Source organism: Pinus tabuliformis, chromosome 9, assembly GCF_031772625.1.
Source record: "Pinus tabuliformis cultivar Carrire ecotype Pingquan chromosome 9, CPIR1, whole genome shotgun sequence".
Lineage (NCBI taxonomy): Eukaryota > Viridiplantae > Streptophyta > Pinopsida > Pinales > Pinaceae > Pinus > Pinus tabuliformis.
Window position 1 is genome coordinate 1,889,653,171 of NC_142307.1, and position 10,300 is coordinate 1,889,663,470.

General features: G+C 43.5%; 1 protein-coding gene and 1 long non-coding RNA gene across 3 annotated transcripts; both read right to left on the bottom strand.

Moving 5' to 3' along the window:
* Positions 1-472: 472 nt before the first annotated feature.
* Positions 473-1,246, bottom strand: LOC149156484 (uncharacterized). Of its 2 annotated transcripts, none has more exons than XM_089445750.1 (3): positions 905-1,246; positions 656-719; positions 473-568 (listed from the first exon to the last, which is right to left on the bottom strand). In XM_089445750.1, exons 1-3 carry the CDS (start codon positions 1,073-1,075, stop codon positions 483-485), a joined length of 321 nt encoding a protein of 106 aa, XP_089301876.1. In that variant the 5' UTR covers positions 1,076-1,246; the 3' UTR covers positions 473-482. The 2 variants fall into 2 exon arrangements, with proteins under 2 accessions (XP_089301876.1, XP_089301875.1); XM_089445749.1 differs by having other exon boundaries at positions 656-827.
* Positions 1,247-6,703: 5,457 nt separating this feature from the next.
* On the bottom strand, positions 6,704-7,228 carry LOC149156485 (uncharacterized). The gene is made up of 2 exons (XR_016262220.1): positions 7,171-7,228; positions 6,704-7,083 (listed from the first exon to the last, which is right to left on the bottom strand). It is a non-coding gene; the product is annotated as an uncharacterized LOC149156485 (long non-coding RNA).
* Positions 7,229-10,300: the final 3,072 nt, after the last annotated feature.

Here is a 10,300-nt window from a genome sequence, read left to right on the forward strand (position 1 = left end):
GCGGTCACAGCACAGCGTATGAGCAAGGCGGATTTATTAACAGCATAAAGTTGCAGAACAAATACAAGAACGAGAGCGTTACAGGCATTCAAGGAAAGTCAGAATGCAACTGTAATAACCAGAACCCGTATGCCAAGCACGAGGAGAACGAGGTCTCGCAAAGTCCATATACAAGATTACAAAAAAGGTACCAAACCAACCATACTGTGTCCATTTAACTTAAATTAAATATTTCATAGTCATTGTGTACAGTAAGGACGAAAGCCTTACAACTTCATGTAACAAACCCCGGCATCGCCGTAAAGAAACACAAGTTCCAAACCCTTGCTATATGACAACCATCGACTGACACAAAAGAGCAGAGTACAGAGATTGCAAATGCCGGCAGAAGGCACGGCCAAACCCTAACAACCCAAACAAACTAAGATCTACAGCCACGGTCATAGTAAACACACTACAGGCAACTGTAATAGGAATAGACCCTACCCGTTTGCAAAGGGTACGAGGCCTGGAAAGATGTGAAGACTGCACAGCTCGGAACCCTCGTGAGCCAGCCCTCGGTTCAAACCTGTACACAGAAGCAACGAGAGGTTAGAACCACCAACAGCATACAGAAAACGAAGGAACAGACAAATGCAAGCGTGAAGGAACTCACCCACAGGTCGACGGAGAGCTGTCGAGGCAGAAACCCATTCCATAAACTGTAAACGGCACAGAACCTGTAAGTGTCGATAAAAGACAACCAAACCGGGTGAATCATAGCACGAAAGTTTACCTTCAAGGGCGGGAAGAGATTGGAAGAGCGGCAGCTTCAAGGACGCAGCTACCTGTACAAAGAATATAGCTCAGTGACAGAGAATGCAAACACTTATACAGTGAACCCACAAGACATAAAGCAGCTTACCATAACTTCAGAACAGAAACCCTGAGCTATACAGGCCCACACAAATCGACAGACAGCATCGAAGACAGAGGAATAGCTCCTCAACAGAAACTGCAACCAGTGTAGCCATTGACCGAATGTAGAGTTCATCTGCTGGATGTCACAGTGACCAGGGTTCGAAACCGGAAGCATCGCCACAGGATTACAGAAAGAGCAGCGGCCGAGTGATAGGCGGAAATGAGCCAAAGGCAAGACCTGAGGGTTTAACAAAGGCGGGAGTTGACGGAACCAGCCGGTAACTAAACCCTTAAACCGGCAGAGGTGTGAATTAATGAGCCTTGGGTTGAGGGCCGGGTAAACCGCGGGAGTTTTGTCCGCACATAAAGTGACCACCGGGCCTGAAGTGAGACCACGTGGTCTCACGTGACTGTGTGTCCACGTCACCAAGGGCTGGGCCATCAAAAGTGGTATCAGAGCAGGTTTTGAGTAAAGGAAAATGGAGGTTGGCAGAAGAGGAAGAGGAAGAGGAAGAGTCCGGAGGGTAGCAGAAGAGGGACTCCGTGAGGAGGTCCGTGTCTTGCGAGAACGTTTAGAAGCAATAGAAGCTGGGGGAAGAAGAAACCCGGCAGATAACAGTGATGAAGATGAGGCAGAACCAGAGGAAGAATTAGAGGGGGTGACACCAGAATTCAGACTGTTGAAGTCGGTTTTGCTGTCAAGTCATAAGCCAAAACATGAGCTGTCAACTTATGACGGAAGTCTGTCCGCAGACGTGTTGTTGGATTGGCTGAGTGAAGTCAATAAATATTTTGAATTTGAGGAAACCAGCGAGGATAAGCAGGTGAAGTTCGCCGCCACCAAACTAAAGGGACATGCATCCTTGTGGTGGGACAGCATTCAGGCGGAACGGAGGAGGCTCAATAAACAACCTATAAAGAAATGGTCTAGGATGGAGGCCAAGCTGAAAGAGAAATTTTTACCGAAAGATTATCAGATTATGCTGTACAGGCAGGTACAGAATCTAAAACAGAGGGGAATGACCGTTAGAGAATTTACAGAGGAGTTCTACAAGTTAAATTTGCGGGCAGGATATGTAGAAGACACCCCGGAGAAAACAGCCAGATTTGTAAATGGCTTAAGGGGGGAAATCTTGGATGAAATTGGTATCCTTTCACCCCGGACATTGGATGAAGCCTATCAGTTTGCGCTGAAGGCAGAAGAAAAAATTAACCGGAAGCAAAATGCCAGAAGAGGAGGTGGAACTGGCAGGGGGAAAGGTAAGATGTTTGGAAGAGGCCGAGGTGCAGGTTCAAGTGAAGAAGGCAGCAGCTCTAAATCTGCTGGAACAGCAGAAAAAGACAATAGCACTAGAGGAGGACGACCACCTCAGCGGGGGCGAGGATATGGTCGGGGCAGGGGAGCTGTCCAGTGCTATCGCTGTCACAAATGGGGACACAAGTCGTATGAATGTCCTGAAGGTGAACCAGCAGGTGGAAGAGGAGCTTATGTTGCTCAGCCAGAGGATGCTGAGGCAACACCTCAAGAAGCGGAAAATGCACCTGAGACAGGTGAAGCCTTGGTGTTGAATAAAGTGCTGTTGAAACCAGCAAAGGAGGTTGCAGAACCAGATCAACGGAAAGCGTTGTTTCGCACTGTCTGCAAGTCGCGAGGCAAATGTTGTAAACTGATCATAGATAGTGGGAGTACTGACAATTTAGTAGCTGTGGAGATGGTAGAAAAACTGGGATTAAAGAAGTTAAAACATCCCACTCCCTACAAAGTATCATGGCTGCAAAAAGGGCATCAACTGTTAGTTGACGAACAGTGTGAGGTGGAGTTTCAGATTGGTAAGTACAAGGACAAAATCCTTTGTGATGTCATGCCAATGGATGTCTGTCACCTACTGTTGGGGCGACCTTGGCAGTTTGATAGAAGTGCAGTTCATGATGGGAAAAGCAACTGCTATAAGTTTGTGAAAGATGGGATCAAGCATACGCTTGTACCCATCAAGGAGGAAAATACAGCAGAAGCTAGTGGAGTGAAAGCACTGCTGTTAGGCGGAAAAGAGTTTATAAGACAGATTGAGGACAGCGAGATAAATTTTGCTGTCATAAGGAGACCAAAGACAGTGGTACTTCATACACAGGTTTCGGATTTACCTGAAGAAGTACAGAAGCTACTGCAGGATTTTGGGGATATTGTGGTAGATGATCTTCCAGATGAATTACCACCAAGGAGAGGTATTAGTCACTGTATCGACTTTATACCAGGAGCAAGCCTACCGAATAAGGCAGCTTACCGCATGAGTCCCAAGGACCATGAAGAAATCAGGAAACAGGTCCAGGAGTTGTTGGACAAAGGTTTGATTCGGGAGAGCATGAGCCCATGTGCAGTACCAACTGTTTTGGCTCCAAAGAAAGGAGGAGAGTGGAGAATGTGTACAGATTCCAGGGCTATTAACAAAATTACTGTTAGGTACAGGTTTCCCTTACCTAGGATGGACGATATGATGGACTGCTTGAGTGGGGCAGCTTATTTTTCGAAGATTGATTTGAAAAGTGGATATCACCAGATCCGGATTCGGGAAGGAGATGAATGGAAGACCGCTTTCAAGACAAACGAAGGGTTATATGAGTGGCTGGTGATGCCATTTGGATTGAGCAACGCTCCCAGCACATTCATGCGATTGATGAATGAGGTACTGAAGGAGTTTAACGGTAAGTTTGTAATAGTTTACCTGGATGATATTCTGATTTTTAGCAAGACTAAGGAGGAGCATTTCAGGCATTTACAGAGTGTGTTGAGGAAGTTACAGCAGAACAAGCTGCTGATTAACCTGAAAAAGTGTACCTTTTTCCAGCGAGAGTTAGTATATCTGGGATTTGTTATTGCAGAAAATGAATTGAAGATGGATCCAGAAAAGGTGGCAGCTATAGTTAGCTGGCCTTCTCCAAAAAGCTTGTTTGAAGTCCGCAGTTTCCATGGACTAGCCAGCTTTTACAGAAAATTTATCAGGAATTTCAGCGAGATTTGCGCACCTATGCTGGACACAATTAAGAAGGTAAATCAGCCTTTTCACTGGACTGAAGCAGCAGAAAGTAGTTTTCAAACTCTGAAAAAGAAGATTACAGAGAGACCGATATTGAGGCTACCTGATTTCAACAAACTTTTTCAAGTTCGTTGTGATGCCAGTGGGACAGCCATTGGGGCAGTCCTTAGCCAGGAGGACAGACCGGTCGCCTATTTCAGTGAAAAGCTAAATGAAAGCAGGCAAAAATACTCAACCTACGACAAGGAGTTTTACGCCGTTGTGCAGGCTTTGAAACATTGGAGACATTACCTGTTAGGTAACGAGTTTGTCTTATACTCTGACAATTCTGCGTTACAGTACATTATGCAGCAGCACAAATTGAATCATAAACATGCAGCTTGGGTTGAGTATTTGCAAAGTTTCACGTTTGTACTGAAACACATTAGCGGACAATCAAATAAAGTAGCAGATGCACTCAGTAGGAGGACGTTGCTTCTCCAGGAAAGCACGATGCAGATTTTGGGATTTGAACACCTAAAAGAGCTGTATCCGACCGACACTGAGTTTATGGAAGCCTATGAGGCTTGCCAAAACCCGCTGTTACGAAATGACAGCAAGTGGCTAGACTATAATCTACAGGAAGGATTGCTGTTCAAAGGAGGGCAGTTATGCATACCCAACTGTTCTATGCGGGAAAATATTGTACAGGAAAAGCACAGTGGAGGACTGGCTGGACACTTTGGTATAGACAAAACGATTGCTCAGGTACGACATTTCTATTTCTGGCCGAAATTGCAGCGGGATGTGCAGAGGTACGTGAGCAGATGTAAAGTGTGTCAACTAGCAAAGGGTCACAGTCAAAATACTGGTCTTTATTCGCCATTGCCGATTCCAAGCCGACCATGGGATTCAGTGAGCATGGACTTCGTTCTGGGTTTGCCGAAGACACAACGAGGTTTCGATTCAGTAATGGTTGTAGTTGACCGATTTTCAAAAATGGCACATTTTGTACCGTGTAAGAAAACCAGCGATGCTACTTATATAGCGCATCTTTTCTTTAATGAAATCGTTCGGTTGCATGGACTCCCGAAATCCATTGTCTCTGACAGGGATGTCAAATTTACTGGTCACTTTTGGAGAACTCTGTGGAAAAAGTTAGATACTCAATTGCAGTTCAGCTCCGCTTACCACCCGCAGACTGATGGTCAGACGGAGGTAGTGAACAGAAGCCTAGGAAACTTACTTCGAAGTTTAACAGGGGAAAATTCCCGGACGTGGGACCGTGTACTTGCTCAAGCAGAGTTCGCGTACAACGATTCACCGAACCGCAGCACCGGGTACAGTCCGTTCCAGATTTTGTACGGCATGCATCCGCGAGGAGTGCATGAATTGCGAGATTTGGGGAAACTTGAGAAACGGAGCGCTGATGGGGAAGAATTCGCTCAAGCTATGAGCAACTTGCACGAACAAGTCAAGCTGAAATTGCAGGACAGCAGCCAAAAATATAAACAACGAGCTGACACAAAGCGTCGGGAAGTACAATTTAATGTTGGGGATGAAGTACTTGCATACTTACGTAAGGAGAGGTTTCCAAAACGGGAGTACAATAAATTGAAATTCAAGAAGATCGGTCCCTGCAAAATTGTCCGAAAGTTTTCTGCGAACGCTTACGAGATACAGTTGCCACCTGGAATTGGGATTTCTCCCATTTTTAACGTGGCAGATCTGTTTCCCTATGTCGCTGGTTCGGAGAATGATGCAGCAGCAACAATGCCACAGAACACCAACCATGGAGAAGACACTTGGATGAGACAGTTGCCAACAGCACCACCCCTTGAGGTCGAAAGAATTCTGGATACGCAGGTAGCTAGACGCACACGCAGGAAAGAGTATCTGCGATATTTAGTCAAGTGGAAGAACCGTCCAATAGAGGACAGTTCGTGGCTCAACTCAACGCAGATACAAAAGGCGGGCTATTCTATTGACGACCTCATGGAACGGAGCCATGACTTTTTGCCACCCCGGGAGCCTGATGCAGGAGCATCCAGCTCCGAGGAGACTAATGACTATTGACGACTCACGGGAGAACAGAAACAAGTCAGAGGCTACAGGATTGGGTGGACAGACCACCGAGTTGGTTATTGTTTTTTTTAACTATTGTTTTATTTCCTTTTATCTCATAGCATTTTAGATTACAAAGTTGTTTAGGCCCAGGAAGGGAAAACTGTTTAGTTAAGTTTTTGTTAAAGAATAACTAAAATGACAGTTAGAATTCAGGTAGAGCAGTTTATCAATTAGTTATGTATCCATGTAGATTAAAAAGGAAAATAAACATTTGTACAGGGACTTCTTCCCTTCATGAAAAGCAAAAGAAATAGAAACGAGAACAAGAAACCCTCTGTACAGAACTACTGTTATTTTATCTGAGATAATCTATTGCTAACGACTCTTTTCATTATTATGCACATAACTATTACTGTGTATTACTGTATCTAAAAGCAAATTAAAATAGGAGAAATTGTTGAAATGCAAGAGCGTTACAGACTTTGAATCAAGACCATAATATTACCAGAACCAGCATACAAAACGAGACAGAGTAAGGCGGTCACAGCACAGCGTATGAGCAAGGCGGATTTATTAACAGCATAAAGTTGCAGAACAAATACAAGAACGAGAGCGTTACAGGCATTCAAGGAAAGTCAGAATGCAACTGTAATAACCAGAACCCGTATGCCAAGCACGAGGAGAACGAGGTCTCGCAAAGTCCATATACAAGATTACAAAAAAGGTACCAAACCAACCATACTGTGTCCATTTAACTTAAATTAAATATTTCATAGTCATTGTGTACAGTAAGGACGAAAGCCTTACAACTTCATGTAACAAACCCCGGCATCGCCGTAAAGAAACACAAGTTCCAAACCCTTGCTATATGACAACCATCGACTGACACAAAAGAGCAGAGTACAGAGATTGCAAACGCCGGCAGAAGGCACGGCCAAACCCTAACAACCCAAACAAACTAAGATCTACAGCCACGGTCATAGTAAACACACTACAGGCAACTGTAACAGGAATAGACCCTACCCGTTTGCAAAGGGTACGAGGCCTGGAAAGATGTGAAGACTGCACAGCTCGGAACCCTCGTGAGCCAGCCCTCGGTTCAAACCTGTACACAGAAGCAACGAGAGGTTAGAACCACCAACAGCATACAGAAAACGAAGGAACAGACAAATGCAAGCGTGAAGGAACTCACCCACAGGTCGACGGAGAGCTGTCGAGGCAGAAACCCATTCCATAAACTGTAAACGGCACAGAACTTGTAAGTGTCGATAAAAGACAACCAAACCGGGTGAATCATAGCACGAAAGTTTACCTTCAAGGGCGGGAAGAGATTGGTAGAGCGACAGCTTCAAGGACGCAGCTACCTGTACAAAGAATATAGCTCAGTGACAGAGAATGCAAACACTTATACAGTGAACCCACAAGACATAAAGCAGCTTACCATAACTTCAGAACAGAAACCCTGAGCTATACAGGCCCACACAAATCGACAGACAGCATCGAAGACAGAGGAATAGCTCCTCAACAGAAACTGCAACCAGTGTAGCCATTGACCGAATGTAGAGTTCATTTGCTGGATGTCACAGTGACCAGGGTTCGAAACCGGAAGCATCGCCACAGGATTACAGAAAGAGCAGCGGCCGAGTGATAGGTGGAAATGAGCCAAAGGCAAGACCTGAGGGTTTAACAAAGGCGGGAGTTGACGGAACCAGCCGGTAACTAAACCCTTAAACCGGCAGAGGTGTGAATTAATGAGCCTTGGGTTGAGGGCCGGGTAAACCGCAGGAGTTTTGTCCGCACATAAAGTGACCACCGGGCCTGAAGTGAGACCACGTGGTCTCACGTGACTGTGTGTCCACGTCACCAAGGGCTGGGCCATCATGTTGACTTTATATTCTTTGGCACTACAGGGTACAAATAGAAGACACCAAAATATACACTTCGCAACAATGAAATATCTGGCACTGCATATCTCCAACAAATAGTGTCGGTAAAATAGCTTGAACGGTGAATTACGCACCATTATGGCAATAGATCCCAAGTCTATATTACTGCCTCAAATGGATGTTGAGGCAGTGCAAGGTTCCAATGAAAGGTGCCAATCTATTTTCTTGCTGACAATAAAGATCCCAAACTATATGAATAAAATGTAAAGTGGATAAACTGAATAAAACGTAAAATGTATAAACTATGATGACCAAGATTTCGCAAACCTCTTGTGCAGATCCCCCAGGTTAGAGAAACAATGTGGGGGTCTAATAAGCATCGAATTATGTTTGAGCCCTGAGCTTTAGTAGTTCAAAATCTAAAACCACAAGTCTCAAATCTCGACATCATAGGAATCAAATAAAAGTGGGTATCTATTTGCTTGTTATGGAGGTATTCCTGGACAGTGCAGGGTTCCAACAGAAGCTGTCAATTCATTTCATTTATGTCAATGAATTCAACGATTTGCTGGAAAAATAGGGGTTTCAATAGAAGAGTGATGGATAATGAATTATCAACAGAAGATGCAAGTCTATAGATGACATGAAATGAAGAACCAAAGGCTTGGCTTGGGTAGAAAATGTTAATCTAGTGTTCTTATTGAATTTTGTTTTCGGTTCTAGGAGAGTAGCTATTATGCATCAAATTATTCCTCAAAGGACATTTAGAAGATGAATGGTAATAATAATAATTCCCCAGCCAATGGGGGGAAGGGCTTAATTTAACAATTCAATTTATATTTCCTGCAATGTTATGACTTCAAAATCAGGAGGGGGGAAAATATCAATTCACTCACCTTGATTAAGAAGAAAACTACAATTGGTTAGGACTTGCATAAATGGACTAAGCTTCTGGTACTCTACCAAGAGTTCCGTCAAGTACCTCTTTTCGTTGCTGTAGCAATCAAATCACCAAGGATTGGACTGTCCATTAATATAATCGAAAGGCAATATAAAACCTTAAAAATAGGTACGAAAGAGAGAATGACTTCACATGCAGATCTCAAATTAAACACAACTTGAGCTGGCGATTGTGTGCGTCAAATGAAGCTCCTCGTTGTTGGTGTTCAAGTAAACAACCTTAACGAAGGCCTTCCCTCCCTTCTGCTCTTTCTCTGCCTTCGTATGCATAAATGAGGTCCCTTATTTGGGCTCCTCTGAGTTGCATGGAATGAGCCCCTAGAATGAAATTGATAGCGTCCATGAGGTTGGACTTTCCAGCTCCGTTCACTCTAATTATGGTCATAAAGTTCTTGAGAGAACCTATCACCTAGTGCCCTTTATCAGACTTGAAATACTCGAGTTCCAACCATTGTGTTTGTCCGCTCAACAATATTAAGGAATTGTTTTGTCTTGGAAGTGGACAAGAGGGCAGGGTTTTTTCTTCAAGCCTCATGTCCTGCAATCCTCGAGAAGTCTGGTTAGTAAAAAGGGCGCTGATTCAAATAATTCGCGCGCTTGGGTCATTGGTTTAAACATCAATCTCAGGGACATTTCTTTGCCTCTGGTGTTTCCCATTCCATCATATAACATGACAAGAGAAATGCAACGGCTCTTAGACATCGTCAAACCACCAGATATCTCATAGATATCTCGTTCACAAACATAACGTATTTGCTTTATGACGACCCATTCATCATCCACACGTTTCTGATTTACAGTGTCCTCTCCTCTCCTGGAGTATGTATGAATATTCAAAACCCATTCATCCATAATAAGATATAGGAGCTGTATGGTTGGTTGGTGTTGACTAAAGATATTCAAACAAAGCAAGCATAAGTCATCATATTAGATTATGATATTAATAAATCGAACCCATGGTGTTGGACTGGACTAATTGATCCATTATATTATATTGATGCATGATATAATAATCATATTTATTATTGAAACGCTGACTGAAATAATGAAGGGGAAAAATAAACAAGGAAGAAATACAAGAAAGCTTAACCGAATAACCAAGACAAGAAACTGAATGGATTGGAATTTTTATTCAACAATGATTCTCCGTGTCGTGAATGATGGGCATTTGAATGTTTTTATATCCCCAACTATCGTTACATAACTGATTTATTCGGTATACAAAACTGTCTATTTACATTTACCTAAATTTACTAATTCGTTGTCAAACTAACAAACTCCACCTTGACAACAATTTTCCCATTCATCATCTTTCCTGCAAGCCAAGAGAAGCTAAACACCACCGCAGCTTCTCTACTGTAACTGGCTTTGTGAATATGTCTGCACAATTTTCTCGTGTATGGACCTTTTTAAGAGCTACTTTTCCGCCATTGATCACATGTCTCAGAAAATGATACCTTACATCAATGTGCTTGG